General features: G+C 37.5%; 1 protein-coding gene across 5 annotated transcripts; it reads right to left on the reverse strand.

Annotated features, from left to right (window-relative positions):
- Positions 1–216: 216 nt before the first annotated feature.
- On the reverse strand, positions 217–17,098 carry TRIM23 (tripartite motif containing 23). Of its 5 annotated transcripts, none has more exons than XM_015848538.2 (11): positions 16,988–17,098; positions 16,473–16,635; positions 10,281–10,402; positions 9,191–9,469; positions 8,456–8,638; positions 7,693–7,908; positions 6,565–6,699; positions 5,462–5,591; positions 5,234–5,344; positions 3,674–3,795; positions 217–3,341 (listed from the first exon to the last, which is right to left on the reverse strand). In XM_015848538.2, the coding sequence occupies exons 1-11, from the start codon at positions 17,084–17,086 to the stop codon at positions 3,162–3,164; spliced, it is 1,740 nt and encodes a 579-aa protein (XP_015704024.2). In that variant the 5' UTR covers positions 17,087–17,098; the 3' UTR covers positions 217–3,161. The 5 variants fall into 5 exon arrangements, 3 of the variants coding, with proteins under 3 accessions (XP_015704024.2, XP_015704023.2, XP_085384475.1); XM_015848537.2 differs by having other exon boundaries at positions 3,674–3,798; XR_014939188.1 differs by lacking the exon at positions 5,462–5,591 and having other exon boundaries at positions 1,710–3,341; positions 3,674–3,798.
- Between the last annotated feature and the right edge of the window lie 136 nt (positions 17,099–17,234).

Here is a 17,234-nt window from a genome sequence, read left to right on the forward strand (position 1 = left end):
TAGGTTTTGGTTGTTTGTTTTTTAAACAATTAACAGTGATGTAATGCACACTAATCAAATTCAGAGCCTTTGGAAACTGCTATCCCAGGGAGGGAAACTGGCACAGAAGGGTATTCTGAGGAATTAGATGAGAATTTCACAGTATATGAAATGTTACCTAATAAATCTGTTGTCTTTCTAGTGCACTCCTATTATTAAAAGAAAACTAGATCTCCAGAAGTTTTAGATAACTTTATTGAAAAAAAATATCACTACTTTTTTTTCTGGGCAACTCAGTCTGCAGCAGCTCATTAATTATTTCCATTAACAGAGCCCTTTCTCTTCAAAAGTCATTAGGTAACATCCAACAGTTCAGAAATTAAACTGTCTCAGAAGGAAACCCTCACGTACCACACAAAGCACAATAAGTTTGAAGATGCATACGGTATCACCACGTCATGTGATGGGACAAACCACGGTTTTTCCAGTTATCCTAAGCACACTGTTACTGAGCCAAGAGTCTTTAAAGAAAGCCACAACATTGTCACTGGATGTTGCATTCGCTTAATTTCACAAATAACTCAATATCCCCACAAAGTGTTAATCAGTCTTTTCAAATAATCCTCATTGAAATGCTTGAGTAAGTTCTAGTTGAGGGAATCCTCCATTGCGCAAGTCAGTACACTGAAACTCAAGTTCTAGAGAACTGGTGAAACAAGCTTAAATTTGTAACAGAAGCAGTTTATATATAGTATTTATTAACTTATAATACAGACAAACCTCTTAGTGCACCAGTTTACACTCAAGAGTTCACAGACAAATGCAATACCTTCACAGTTACTTGAAGTCATCTTAAATAAATTCCACTAAAAAACACTTTATGGTAGTATTCCACACATCACAAGCAAGCAATCTTTTGTGCTCAAAAAGATGTACAAGTACTTTTCCTGTGCCCTCAAATATACACTTAAAAAAACCAAAACAACAAATAAGAACACAACTCACAAACTTTGAACATCTTAAAGCAGTGATTTAGAATCACAGTTCAAGGGGAATGTAAAACCGGCATATGCCCACTATAACAAAAGTACAGGTTCAAGTTTTTCTAAATAACAGATGTCTTCCCCGTATTCCAGAGAAAGGTACCTACCACACTTAGCAGAACTTGTTCGTACTTGAATAAGAGCTATGAAGGGACAGTCAGCACTAACTAGACCTGAAACTGCTCTGCAGGCTGAGCAGATGCCGAAGTCGAGAGCAGCCAGCAGCATACCGTGCAAGAACTTACAGGCTGCAAAGGAGAACCATTTTCAGCTTGGTGCTGGAAAAGCATCCTTCCGCCCATTGTAAACTATTTCTAGATTTATAAGGTTATCTGCAGGAAGAGTTATTACCCCTTCTCAGTACCTATACAGGCACTGAAGCCCTTTTAAGAAATTTCTACTATTTTAAAGCTTAGTGTTCTTTCAGCTACCATTCCAAGTCATTTGACCTGCTTAATCTGAAGCTACAATTCATGTTATTTACATGAGATACAAGAAATGAGAAAACTAAGAACAAATGTCATTATGTGGAAGTAGCTGCTTTAACTGCTTCCTCTCAAAGAAAAGTGCAAGCATACTTTATTATTTATTTATACATTCTTGGTTTTTACCTAAGGTACGTAGTGGGAAAAGATCATTAAGCTGCTATAATATCAAGAAAGCCATAGTCATAGATTGTGAAATATATTTTCTCTACCGGGTGAGGTTCACTGGTCAGTGTGTTTTTTACTGCGACAGAAAATTCCTTCCACCTATCTGTGAAACAAGGCTGATCACTTCTACCACCTGGTTCCTCCTATTCACCTCAATTGCAGCAAGAGAAGTGACACTATCCTGTTTTGATCTATTGGCTTTGTTCTTTCTATCTCTCCTACTGAGATGAAGAGAGTCATGTGCTGGTTTCTTCAACCAGCAGTGACTGCGTATTAGAAGAGGAGGTCAGGAGATTCTTCAATGGATATCAGTCAGAAAAAAAACTGTTATCTGAATTGTATGTGTTGCAGATAAGGAAGATGCCTCTTAATGATCACAACCTTCTCTAAATTTAAAGTGTCACACCTGCATTTCATGAGCTTATGAAGGACTGACTGCTGAAAATGAAGACACAGCTGAATGTGGAAAACGGAGTAAGAATTCATCTAAATACAGAAATTTTCCATCATATTTTGCCATCTGATCTTGTAAAGGCTGTAATTAGTGAACACTTTTTACATCACACTACCTAGTAAGTAAAGGCCACTACCTTATTCTGGAGGCTTGACTTCTACATAAGAGGACACAGATGGACCGATATTACACCACACTTCTTTAAAAAGGTGTGAGTTTTGTCATTTTTTTCTAAACTTCACTTGACTTCTTGAGGAATAAAATTAATCTCTGAAGGCAGATTACATCCTCAAGCATTGACAATACATTTTCAATGTAATATCACTTTGTTCTATCCATAAATAATTTATAATGTGTAGACTTACAAAAAAGCACTAAAAAAATCCCCTTGGAAATAGCCAGCTAAACAATGCCACCTGGCTGCATCGTTCTACGACACTGTTCCCCACTCTCAGTTTTCTCTGCCCTGTTGTGCTTCCTTACAATAAGCAACAAGGAAGCTAATAAATAATGCAGGACACATTTACCATTAGCATTATACCTGTGTGTAATTTTCAACACAAGCTTCAGATGAATGCCTTTCTTAGTTCTAAGAGAAGCATCATCTGTTTCTGGCTCACAACCAGAGCTGGCTATTCTAATAGCTTGCTATGAATTTTGGAGTAGTTTCTTGGGAAAGCATTTCTGAATCACTCAGAATTTTTCTGACATCAACTAACTACCGTAACCTTGTTATGGTTATTACATAAATTATAACGTATTTCATAAGAATTTAAAATCTTAACAAGCTAATTCCACCAAAAAGAATTTCAAGGCACTCATTTAACTAGCCCATTTAACTACTTGTACACATACCAAGTTTCAAAAAGACTAACTGCACAAGCTTACTGAAACAATTATCCAATCTTGCATGAACTCTTACATTTTTCTGTAACCGCAGAGCTGTCCCCTCTTCAGACAGCAGACTTGGTTACAAAATCCTAAATCATGCAAACAAAACAAAACAGTAACCTACAAACATCTGTTCTGAAATTAAGCCACATCCAGGACACCAGCAGCCACTAACTGCCTTGACAGCCAGTCTAGTCCTTCAAAAAGTCCTGTACCACTTCGAGCATCACAGCCCTGGATATACCAGTTACGGCCACAGCAGAGTTTGTGGAGACTCAACAGTTCTGTAATTTCTTCCGCTGAAAGTGCACCTGCTACGTCCTGCAACAGAACCAGACAGACTCAATTACTCTTCTGAGCTATGTTTGAAGGACTTTTCACTGATGGCTCAGACTGAGGTTATGGATCACATGAAAGCTTTCCAGACATGAAAGTCGAACAGTTACAAGTTTTCTATAAAGTATAAGAAAACAAAAACTGCCTATTGAATCTAGTAAGTACACCAGTATCGTTTATTTTCCAAAAATTAAACATAAGGAGAACACGTACATTTTTTCCTTCTCACATAAGCATTCCCTTTCTACAGAAAAGGATTCAGAAAGTTTGAATTTCATAAACTGAAGAGTGAAAAAATAAATAAAAATCACAAGTACCTGTTTATTAGCAAAGATCAAGAGCAAGGCATCCCGCAACTCCTTCTCTGTTAATAACTTTGCAAGTTCACTGTGTGCTTCACTGACTCTGTCTCTGTGACTACTATCAACAACAAACACCACTGCTATAAAAGAGAAATAAAACAAACATTACACTTTGTATACAAATGTATGCAAAAAGTCAGCTGAAACCTACAACTTTTTTTTTTTTTTTTCCCCTAGAAGTCCTCTATGCCAAATCTCTCAGCAGCAAACAACTTCACTTTCAAGACCAGGAAGACTGAGAAATACAATATATGCCAATATACGTCATAAAAAAAAAATCTGCAATTCATCTTAAAACAAAGAAAAACTCTGCAGTTTTTAGTCTAGTCTAACAAAGTCTGACGTTTTAACTGTTTTGGTTTAAAACCTGATTTAAGTTGTGAGGATTGAGCATCTCCATTCAAACTATTTTTGATTCATTTCAACTGACTCCCACAAAAGTGTTTCAATCTGCCCTAGTTAGCAATAAAAACTCTAAAGTCAAATGAGTACTGCTTTCCTGAGCTATGGAATAGCTCTACACATAATAGAGATGATTTCCTTAGACCCAACACATCAGCAGAAAGTTTTACAGTACATCAGAGGGTAATGACAGTGCCTGAAAACTGGAGAGTTCAGAGGCAGAGCTAAAGGACAGAATTTAAGCTTGTTCTATTTTAATAAAATAAATACATAAAACATCCAAAATCAAACAAAACCTACTGCAGATATGCACCAACAGGACAACAGAAACCCAGAGTTAAATGTCTCCAAGTCTGTAAAGATGAGGGGATTGAAAGCGCTGAAGTTGGTAATAAAAGCTAAGTAATACACACAACAAAACACTTAAAAATCAATGCTTGTCACTCCTAAGTATTTCAGGCAATTTACAGCAAATTTGTGAAGAGAAACCCGTTTCTAAATTGGAAAATAATTGTTGAGCACTTACAGAAGGATAACATGAATTTCCAAGTCAGCAATACTTATAATGAGGTTTACTAATAAACTGCTTAATTCTGAAATCTATAATCTGAAGCCCATGATACCAAGGAAGAAGTTATAAAACTGTAGAATTTTTTAAAGTTTACTTTAAAAAACTGATGCTCCTAAAGATGCTATATATATTAAAATCTAATCTAATAATACACATGCATTGTGTTAATGTTCAGCTCTTGCAAGAGAAACTAGATGCTCCTAAAGACCAAGCATTTTCATTTTTAGTGCTATTTAAAGTCTGTATCTGGCAAGCACAATTTCTCACTATGCAAACTTTGGAACACTGCACCTTGCCTGTTGTCAGACAAAACCTTAGATTCTAATTCTGTTTGGCTCCATGAACTGTCTGATGGGTTAATGCAGAATGCACCCCTGTCACAATAAACAACTGGATTAAAATATTTAGCTCATGAATCTAGCAGCTGAATTTTGCACTAGACAAACTGTTTTTTAACAGTTAAATACTCTACTAATAATCTTTTTGGTTCTGACATATAAGTTAAAAGACAAAATGTGGTTTAGAAGTTCTATTAGTCTCACCTTGGGTATTGAGGTAATAATGCTTCCACAAGGGCCTCAACTTGTGTTTTCCTCCAACGTCCCAAATAGTAAACTTCAGATTCTTGTATTCTACTGTTTCAACATTAAAACCTAAATTAAAAAATATTCAAGTTTTATAATCTTGTTCTACATGAACGTAAAAGAAGCAAATTCCACAGATAAATAAAACATTCAGAAAAATCTTACATTTAAATTGTTATGACTAACCTATTGTTGGAATTGGCTGCATGAATTCATCTTGCTTTAACTTAAACAAAATAGTTGTTTTGCCAGCTCCATCTAATCCTAGAGTCACAACTCGAATTTCCATTTTTGGTCCAATATGTACCCTGTTGTCCTGGAAGAAGCAGCATACAGAAAGTTAAGGATTTTTTTAACTTAAATTTCCTAGTGGGCAAGATGCTTATGTTCTTGCTGTTTGTGAAGTGATTAAGTGGAGGAACTCCAGAAGTACAAGGCACAGTCATCATCCAATCACCTCTAGCAATAAAACAGACCACAGTGTCCAGTGAATTCTGTAGTGAACCTGCAACTTCTACCCAACTTATGTCTTCTAGAAAGCCATCCAACCTCATGTGTGTTTATATTTCAGGTTCTTTTGCCATGGGGCTTCAATCCAAGAATAAGCTGCTCATAGCAATTAGAATTCTCAGACCTGAGAAATCCACTGGTTTAGTAACTTTTCCATTATATTTCCTCATAATACTAACACTCCTACCTACAGTGTTATTCCACTGCTGAAAGCTCCACAGCTATACTTCTTCACCTCAATTCTCTTTCAATCTTTTACAACTTGACAACAGCAACATTATTTCAGATCACTGCCTGAAGTAACGATTTAAAACATATACACACCACTTCTGGATTAGGTACTTGTTGCAGAAATAACAGGCATGCAATGAATTAATGAATTAAAATTAAATAATTGTTTTCCAAAAGGATATGGCATGAAACCTCTCAAGAGAACACTGTATAAGAGCACATACTGGCACATCAGGGATGTCGCCAAATAAAAGTATTTCTGGAATTCATGAATGCTAACCTAAATCTCTGAAGAAAAGCAGCTGATCTTCAAACAAAACTACTGGTGTAGCCAACGTTAAACATTGTTTCTTGTACTAATTATAACAGAGTGGTTTTGTTGCCCCAGAGAGCACTCATCTTGTGATAACTTCATGTCGAACTGTCTACATTTGCTGAAACAAATAGAGCACTGTAAAGAAGATACATAATTCCTGCTTTGCTTTCTTTTAAAGCACATCTAGCACTTGATAAATTGGGTAGTTATATTTTCATGAGATTAAAAGTACCTTTGTAAAAGTGACAGGTATGCTAGCATCCAGCTGCACATGGTCAGCAAGTTCTGTAAATTGTTGCTGCTGCTTCTGTAATGTCTCTAGCAGTCTTGTAATTTCCTGCTTGGCCAACACTACTCTGCAGTCATCCTAAATAGACAAAAACCACAAAAGCATAACGCTTTCTTAGTAATTTACTTAGCAGAATGAAACAACCGTAAACACAACAGTTGGAAAGAGAACTTAAAACTTTCATTTTAAACAAATACTTTAGGTAAAGAAATATTTACATAAAAACTTTAAAAACCAAAAAAAAGTACTTAGATAATTAGGTCTTGTCATTCTTCTCTAATACCAGTAGATACTGAACAGTTCTGTGTTTTAAAAAAAGTTATTCCTAGATCTCTTAGTCCTTCATGTAAAAGAATATAAATTATAAAACAGAGTAAAGCTAAACATTTAGAATATTTACATCATTCACACATAACATCATCAGCTGAAATACAGTTGCAGCTTCACATCACATAGTAACACAATTGATAAAAAAGATTATCAGTACTGTGACGTTGCTGACAAAGATTTGCAGTTAAATGTACATTTGACTAAGCAATCAGACACTAGATAAAAATTTTTAAGTGCAAGTAACACACTAATGAAGTAATTTCTCACACAGTTCATTATAGATGCCATCTACTGTTTGTTATCATTAAGAGAATATTGCATCAGACAGTCTTACACATTCACTTCCTTCACACATTTAATCTGATACTGAATTATCCATACTGCAAGTGCAAAGATCAAGAGCAAGTCATTTAGTATAAAACTGTTTTCAAAAAACCATTTTCAAAAAACTGTTAGCAACTGCAGCTATAAAATCCTTCCCACAAATCCCACAGGCGTTTTCTTCCTTCCTTCCATTTCACCTCTGTTCCAAAAACCTCTCCCGTAATCAACCAGAAGTTACTCTAGAGTCATGCCATAGAATTTACAGCAACTGGAGGACTTGGCCAATCTCATGTAATATAATTACAGTTTTAAAATTATAAAATAAAATAAAATGCAGAACACTTTTTTGTTTGTAGCCTAAACTTACACTGCATTATCTTTCTCTTGCCAGACGCTGCAGCTCACTTGCCAACCTACCTGTTGTAAAGTCTTTTCACAATGAAGGCAAGCTGTTGAAACCTGTGACAATAGGATAGTCATGTCTTCTTGTTGCTGTCTAAGCCAAATCAATTTCTCTCTCACATGAGCATCAACAACACTAAGAGCCATTTCCTCCTGTCGACAGAGGGTTTCATGAAGATCCGAAAAATAGGCTCGGACACATGAGCGAGCATTCTCTGCAGTCCCAGGTACCTACAGTGTCACAATCAAAATGTCAAGAGAATTAAAAACACCACAAGACTGTACAAGTGTATGTGTCATTTTATTCATATCTCTTAATTTTGTTCAAGCCTGTTTAGTTACCTTACAGTTCTAGTCCCATTTACATAGACAGCCTCATCGTTGTTAAGGTCAAGATTTCAGATAAATTATTTCAATAATCAAGTAGCCTTTACACCTCTTTCCTTACTGACTCTCTACATTCATGATGACTAAAAACCTTGACACGTACTACAAGATTGCCTTTAACTGTTGTCTCAATAACAATATTGGGACAGAAGTCTTAATCTCTCAGTAGACATTAAAACTTAAAAGTTTTGTCTTGTAAAGCCTACATATAGTTTTCCAAGAACTTCCTTGAAATGTAATTGTAATAAAGTATGTTATAATTAACTACCTCCCAAAAAGATCTTTATTTGTTAAAAGCTTAAAAACAACCTTACAAGCTCCTATTTGTTATTACAATCTGTAAATATTCTGTATATGCAAGAAAATAAAAACAACAAAGAAGATAGCATACATGTTCTGTGTGGGCCATTCCAACTCCATCTTCAACAATTTGCTCTCCTCCTTCTATATGCTGAACTATTCCAACTAATTTTCTGGAATAATCTGAGATTTCTTCTGTGAAAGTTCTTATACAGTGGGCCATGTCTAAAATGGATGCACGAATCTGGTTTGCTTCTGGTTCCAAGACAGAATGCTATTAATTAAAAGCAACATATCAATGATCAATCAAATATTTTCTTTAAATATCACTTCTGTCGTACTAGATAAAAAATATATTAATTAAGTAAATCACATAAATGCATTATTTAGAATCTAAATACTATTCTACTACTAAGACAGGCATCTAGCAATTATATAAGTACAAACAGAAATTTGCCTGTTTACTATAATTACTTATTAAAGCACACACAAAAGGGAGGTTGGAATGCAACTGATTGGGTGAACAAACTACAAGATGAATAACAACCTTCAGGTCAGGCAATAAAATACCATGAGAAGATCTGAAAAGCATCAAATTAACTATATAATTTACTTATAAGTAATATAGTCTTAATCGTAACTATTTTCCCTGTACCTTTTATTGTGGCAGTTCTCCTAATGAAAAAGGAAAGAAAATAATGACAGTACTTCTATAAAAGCACATCAAGATTCTGCTCTCCTCTCTTGATAACTTTTTCTACTTAAATTGGATAAATAATATGCAAGTCATTCCATAGCATGACCAGAAACAGATTCTCAGCAGTACCTTATGACCTTGATGCTTCCCATACTCTTTGCAGACACAACACATGAGAGGACTGGCTTGACAATCCTCTTCTAAACAAACAAACTCAATAGCATGCACTTGGTGTTGGGAGCACATGGTCTTCTCATGAGGTTTATCAGCAAGAGGTACACGTTTGTGTTTCGCTAGTGTCTTTGTAGAATGAGTAAGCTGAGAACAGTCTGCACACAGGTGAGTGGCACAAACAGTGCAATAAACAGATGCAACATGGGCTTCATCTTCATCACAGCGAATGATACTCTAAAAAAATAACACCAACATAAACCAAAATTGTTAGTATTTATTAATACCAGCAACACGGAAAAGTCAGAAGACCCGACACCAATATGGACTACTTTGAAAACCTGACCTCTTGTTACTTAACAATAATAAAAAAATCAGTTTCCCTAACAGTAAGTTCCAATATTACTCTAGAGGGTTTTGATTGAGCGGTTAATTGACTTTCTAAATGTACACTTCAGCAGAAGCAGTAGAGCTTTTGAGGCTAAAGTAATTCAGGTTCCAGACAGCTCTTCAACATAAGCATTATGGAAAGAAGAATGAGAAAGTTAGAGACAAAACAACAATAGAAAAATATGTGCTCAGAACAGTGATCTGCTCCTAAAATTGCACTGCATGCTTTGTGCATAACAGCTGTTAATACCAGACTGCTTAAAGCAGTCCTTTCTGGTAAAGAAGCTATTATACAACACAGTCACACTGAATGACTATAAAAGGTAACTATCCAGAAAGAAGAGCTGTTTCAAAGTCTGTAAAAAGAGATGCTAGGAAGTTCCAGAAAACTCTCCTAAAATTATTACAAATAAAATATCCAAACAAGTAACCCTCTGGAAAAGTCTTTAAAGCCTAAAAAAGGGGGGAAGACTTGGTAATAACTTCTCTGATTTAGTCAGTGCACATTAGAATTAAATTATGAATTACTGATAATCTTCATGTTAGATACAGAAAGAAAACAACTTTATTAATGCAAACACACTTGCCAAGAAAATTTTCTTCTATCTAATAATATTTTTACACAAATGTAACACAGTTCTTTTTCCAAAATCTGTACCTCTCCAGATAGACCAATGGCTTCTTCTGCTGTCCCACACTGTCCAGGAGGCCCATTCTGCAGCCGTTCCAATAGTTCCAACAAAGCAAAATTCTTTTTCAGTCCCCAGACACCAGAATCTCCTATTTTTGAGAAACAACTAAATAAAGTGAGGGGATAGGAATAAAATGCCTAAGCAAATAACATAATGAGAATTTCACAAAGCACAGAGAAGATTTTAACTAACATTAAAAAGAACATATAATTCCAGTGAGGTACCATGGCTGCTCAATGTCAGCTCACAATAACATTCCATCCTGTTCCTTCTTTCCATCATGGAATTATTTACTGTTTATGCAGATTGTCCCTACTTAAGAAATGCCACTTGTAAAATAATCCGCGATAACTAACAACAAAAGACCATAAGAACTATAATTATCATGAAATTTAATACAATTTACTTAACTATGTATAGTTAACATTTCTACTGCACTAACAGATATACAGCAGAAAACCTATGCCAGCTATCTCCTCTATCAAACTTTTGTACAGGGTTGCTGACACAAGAAAAGACAGTAGCATTTCCTAGACAAAGCCGCATGTACATAACACTTTCATATTTCAAATACTTACAGTCCAAGCAAACATACCAGTGCAAGAATATAAACAGATCTATCAGTGCACTTCTGCTCATTAAGGCATTGTAAAAAAGTAAATAAAATGGCTTGTCATTTCATTCAAGTAACAACATAAATGTTGCTTTAACCATGAACATAGAAAACAATTTTAGAAAACAGCACCAGATCCAGAAAAAAAATCTGGGCTTCCTCTTGTAATTCAGGTGCAAAGACCACTGGAACAGCAGTTGGCTCCAAACAACCTTCAGAAACTCCTGACACTTTCAGTCCACATATTTTGTGTCTGACAGGAGAGTCCCTCTGACACAACCTCACAGAACCTACATCCCAGTTATCTTCCCAAAGAGAAAGCCCAGGCTACTTTAACCATCTGATTCTCCCAAGTGTTGTTTCAAGCATCCTCTATTACAGCGCCCTGTGGCAGCCTGGTAGCTGTATGTCCTCTGCATCCTTCTGGAATTCAGATGTCACCTCAACTAACCTAGACTTTTTTTTCCCCCCACAATACTGAGAATAGTCAAACACACCACAAATAATAATGTATTGTTTCAAAGCTTTTGAAGGAAAATACATAATAATACAAAAGAGAATAATGGCAATACATTTGTTTCACAGCTATGAAACGAGACTGGATTTAAAACTCAAAACCAGTTTAGAATACATACAAGTGCTTTTACAACCTGCCAATATTTTTCTTTTTGTACTGCTTCATAGAGTAGAGCTGCACTGCTTGGTTAGGTACTGCTGCCTGGAATTGTCCGCAGACAACCAAATACCTCCAGCTTTCTTGAGATGATTTTTCTAATACAAAGAGCAGCAATGCTGTGGCATCACTGAAGAAAGATATGAAAAGGAATCAACATATCCACTTTCCAGCTCTTACGACTTTGCACTGTTTACAGTTTCAACACTCAAAACTTAATCTTCTAGGTACGCTTCCCCACAGACATTACTATTATTCTAAGTGGCTGAACTCAAAATATGAGTTACCAAAAGGTAAAATTCACAATACAGATAAATTGATGGAAACTATTTTCCTGTAGCTATAAATGGGAGCATGTATACGCAATTCTCTCCTCCAACTTCATCAACCTGTACAAAGCAATACTTAATGTACATTAAAAAACAAAACAAAACAAACCCTGCTTACTGGGGCTAGGTTGTATGTGACTTTCAGCAACCTGCAAATCTCCTGTCTCTGGAAGTGGGCCTACCAGGTAATGAAAACCATGCAGAACAAAGCAAGTGCATGGCATGGCTCTCTGCAGTTACCAGTTCCAATGAAGAAACTTTCTAAAGTGCAAGCACAATTACCAATATTCAGCTTAAGGAGTCAGCAATCTTTAAGACAGAATGTGAACAAAACCCACTATTTTTATGTTGTATTTTTTGTTTACCACAGTTTCTGAAGGAGCTTGTGTTCTGCTCTTTTACAACTACATTTAGCACAAGCACAGTCATCTGTGTTACTTTTTAGCATAAGCACTCCTATCAGTATAATGGCATTTTTCCAAACCAGAGCAAGAGAAAGTAAACTCTCACTACAAATTGAAAAAAAAAAAAAATACAGAATTGAATACCCATTTTAGGAATCTAAATTTTGCCAATCCAGTTTGTAAACAGAGCGTGGACTTTCCAGCACTCCATCCAGACCGACTTTTGGATACTAAATCCCAAAAAGCAATTACAGAAGAGTAATCTGGACAGTTCTCTACTGCAGCATTCAGAGTACCACCAGACCATGCTAAAATGGGATGTAACTTCAGATAATACAGTAAAAAACCTGCACATTAACAGCACACCTGTATAATGAATATTGATACTTCTGTACCTCTAAAAAAATCCAGAAAGCCATTAATAACAAAATATACATGGGTGTAAACTCACCAAAAGGATAAACCAACTTATCAAACATTTTCTTAGCTTTTAAGCAAATACTGGATAAGGCTGAAAGATGAAGAAGCTGTTCAATCTTGATAGAGTACACTATGAAACTCTTCTATGTTAATTAAAGAAATAATAATTTAAAAGCCAAGAAAATTTCCTTATTAATGAACTCCCCTTGTTTACATTCTAGTATCTGATTTTAATCACCTCCTCTTTCAGAGCTAGCATGAAGAGAAAGTGAAGTCAGAAAAAAAGCAGTTAACTTATATGAAAGTTATACCTGCAACTATTCTGTCTTACAAGCTATTTTCTAGTTCAGATTTTAAACTTTTTAGAACAAACAAGCTCACTCTGATTTTTTGAAATCAACGCTGAAATTTGCTTATACATGCAATGGTAACCTTGGAGACGCACAGAAGAACAGGCAACGCTTACACGAATACATCTGAACTAATCCATTAAAGCAGAATTTATAACCAATAAGCACCTATGGAACATGCACTGTTCATAGAAGCTCATATTTCATTTCAATAGTACTTATCAGAGTTTACATTATTTGAGAAAAAGCTTATTCGCTGCTTCTTGTACTAAATATATTGAACGATTGCTGTGTAATCAGCATATACTTTATAATAAAAAAACAAGTTCCATAAACATATCTGTTTAGTCTCTTAAACTTCAGTTCAAGTTCTGCTTTGGTCACAAGTGTAAAAGAGTCTAGTGATCTCATCTCCGTGCCTACAAGGGATGTTTGTGCCCATTACAAAACTACCACAGAATCTGACTGTTTCTTCTATAAAGAAGAGTTAAGACATGATTAGCAGGGAGCATGTCTGCCAGGAGTGAGACAGTGACTGAGCTGTTCAAGATATTAAGATGGACTCCTGCCAACAATACAAATAACATTTTCAAAAGCATGAAGCTTGTCTGGGGAAAAAAAAAAAATAACAGGAGTAATAAAAGAGCCACCTGCATCTAAATACTTAAACAAAGCAAAAGGAGTATTAAATTACAGCCAAATTTTCTTGCAAAATGTTTTGAGGTTTTATCTTAGCACTCTAGAAAAAGAATACCTAAACAGTGCCAGTGGCACGGATTCCATGATGTACACCAAAGTCTGAATACATTAGTTGAACGAGTTTTAATGACAGAAAGTAGTTCAAGCTCTGTTACGTGATGATGGCAGGAAGAGTTCACCTGACCCATAAACTTTGAGAGGTTTCCATAGCAGAGCTGCTCAGGTAAAGTGGAAAAGCCAGCCTCCAAGGCTGTCACATCTGCATATCCTTCCCCAAATTGCCTGGTCTATGTATTTTGGAAAACAACAACCAAAACATCTCACATAAAAACACACACACACCAAAAAAACTAATCACAGAAAAACTCCAATCCCATGCAAGAAGCAGAAGAGAGAAAGAAGGCTGCTAGAAATTGTCTACTCTCAAACTCAAACCTGAGTATTTGGAAGAAAAAAGGCTTTGTAAAACTGACTGTCAATTTTTACTTGCAGACTTTGCATGTCCTGAAATCCTCAATGTCATTCGTCCAGTTTTGGGCACCTCACAGCCAGAAAGACATGGAGGCCCTGGAACATGTTCAGAGCTGGGCAACCAAGCTGGTGAGGGGTCCGGAGCACAATGGGGCCGTATGAGGAGAGGCTGAAGGAGCTGGGAATGTTCAGCCTGGAGGAGGCTCAGGGGAGACCTTATTGCTCTCTATAACTTCCTGAAGGGAGGTTGTAGTGAGCTGGGGGTCTGCCTCTTGTGTCATTAGTGATAGAACCAGAGGGAATGGTTTCAAGCTGCAGCAAGGGAGATTCAAGCTGGACTTTAGGAAGTATTGCTTCTCAGAAAGGGTGGTCAGACACTGGAATGGGCTGCCCAGGGAGGTTGTGGAGTCACCGACCCTGGGACCCTGGGGGAGACCCTGGGAGACTGGATGTTGTGTTGAGGGACATGGTTTAGTGGGAGCTATTGGTAATGGGTGAACAATTGGACTGGATGATCTTTTAGGTCTTTTCCAACCTTGGTGATTCTATGATTCTACTATTCCCCGAGGACTTACAGAACAGATTAGATGAAATGTTGCCATGACCCTCTTCTGCTTCAAACCATCAGGCAAAACATTTTCATTCACAGAAGTGCTTTGACTCTCAGGTTGTTTTGCTAATTTTTTTTTTTTTTTTTGAGCAACAGCTGATCACAACATATCATTCTTCTTTCCAGAACCATCCAATAAGCTGCAAGCCTACTATCCTAGAAATGAAAGCTTCAGCTTTTCTTCCCACTACCTTTCTATAGAAGCCTTGCAAATTTAACACTTCACATTGTTCCATCAGAAACCACTAGTTGTTACGTAAGACGAAGAAACTTAATTTTTGGTTAAAACTGAAACTAAAATAAAAAATTACTGTAGGATGCTTCCAATTGTCAGGCGGAAATCACACAGTAAGAGCCACAAAGTGACAACGCCCCCTTACAATAAAAAGCTCTGCTCCCCATTTACAAGATACAAGCAGCTGGCTCACGCTGAAGTTTCACAACAGCAAGACTAACACACGCTCCCTATTAAAGCATACATACATAAACCCCATATAGATGTACAGTCACATAAAAAAATAAACTTCTTTCAATCCTCTTTCAATCACATACCATCCACACCTCTCCTACCACAAACAAAACTCTTTCACATCATGCTGATGTTTCTTCTGAGTTTGTTTCCATTTAATATTTCTTTAACTCTAGCAGACTATCACTTCAAAGTAAATACGTATTCATGCTGATTTGATAATTGTACATTTATTTCATGCATTACTACATTTGATATCTCCTGCTCCATGGATTCTCCGCCATCCTAATATTTTTATCCACTGTGCTATTCAAAGCTACTGCAGACAGCTCTGTTCACAAGTTAACCTTGACACAAATTCTTCTAGTAACTTGTCCTTTCTTTAACTCTATGTTGAATGCACAATCACTAGCATATGCCTGAAATAAACTCTCACTATGGAATAAACACCGTATCTGATCTTTTGAGACACATTTCTAAAGTAATAAAATCCCTGTAGACAGCCTGTCAATTTAAGTTCTATCACCCTTAGAATTACCATATACTTTACAAACAGGTTTGTTATCATTCCACTGTGAATCCAGGCAAATTTGTTTGACAGAGAAACAACTTACGTAACTGTATGGTCTACTTAATGTTTAGGACAACAGGAAACTGATATCCTCTCAAGAATCATTAAACAGGGATTTAAAACAGACCAGTCACTTTGTAAACACAGGCTCACAAACAAGGTGTTTGCAAGCCTATATTCAAGGAGAAGATAAAACTTATTACCTAATCTTAATGAGATCTCTCTCACTCCTCTCAGTGAAAAAAAAAAAAAAAAAAAAAAAAAGCATTCCAGAGTACAGGAGGAATGCTGCAAAACAAATACAACTAGTACATTCATCTTATTTGGTTTTGTGTACTATCCACACACATTATCTAGCCATGCATTTTACTGTACTAAACCCTTCTCATCCATTTGCAGCCAAATCAAAACTATCAACAGTAAAAATTCTGATACCACACACTGCCAGCCTACAAACTCAAATCAGCCTTTATACATTTCCTGTTAAGGCTTGCTGGTCTTTTAAACATTCTGTTCGGTCTTAACAAATTCAGGCCTAAGCTCTCTTACCCAATTCAGTAACTTGCCGATCAAAAGGACAGCGGACAGCCCTGCCGTGAAGGGGAAGCCGGGTCAGGCAGTCATGGCACACAGTATGGCCACACAGAAGCAGCCGAGGAACCTTATCGCCTTGCAAAGAGAACACATCTTCACAGACTCCGCACTCGAGAACCTACGATTTTAGAAAAGATACCATCTGTTTCCAGGCTGGGGGGGGGGGGAAACAAGACAACGAAACAAGACAAAAACACAACGGAAGCAGCACGGAGCAGCACGGAGCAGCCCTCCCGCGAGGAGCAGGGACACAGCTCCCACCCGGGGCCTCCCCGAGCGCCTCCCGCCCCGCAGCCGTTCACCGGAGCCCCGCGGTGCGATGGAGGAGCAGCGAGGCCCTACCGCAGCGGCACACACCGCCTGAGGAAACCCTGCAGAGCGCTCGGTACGCCTCCTCCCGGGCCCAGCAGGCACCTCCGCCACAGCACAGCAGAGCACCGGCTGGAGAGCAGCGAGCGGCCCCGCCTCACCTTCACGGCGGCGCCGGTCGGGCCCCAGCTGTTCCCAGCTCCGCGGCCGCCGTCCGGCCCGGCCGCAGCCGCAGCCTTGTTTACAGCCAGGGCCGACATCTTGGACGGGGCGGAGCACAGCGGGCCGCGCAGACAGCACCCCTTCCTCAGTGTGCGCATGCGCTCTCCTGCGCCTCCTCCGAGAGCAGAACTGCAGTTCCCGTCGTGCTCCGCGAGGCCGCCGCCTGGGCACCCTCCAGAACTACAG

The sequence above is a fragment of the Coturnix japonica genome, chromosome Z, assembly GCF_054131305.1.
Source record: "Coturnix japonica strain WE chromosome Z, WE-NBRP24, whole genome shotgun sequence".
NCBI classification, from domain to species: Eukaryota; Metazoa; Chordata; class Aves; order Galliformes; family Phasianidae; genus Coturnix; species Coturnix japonica.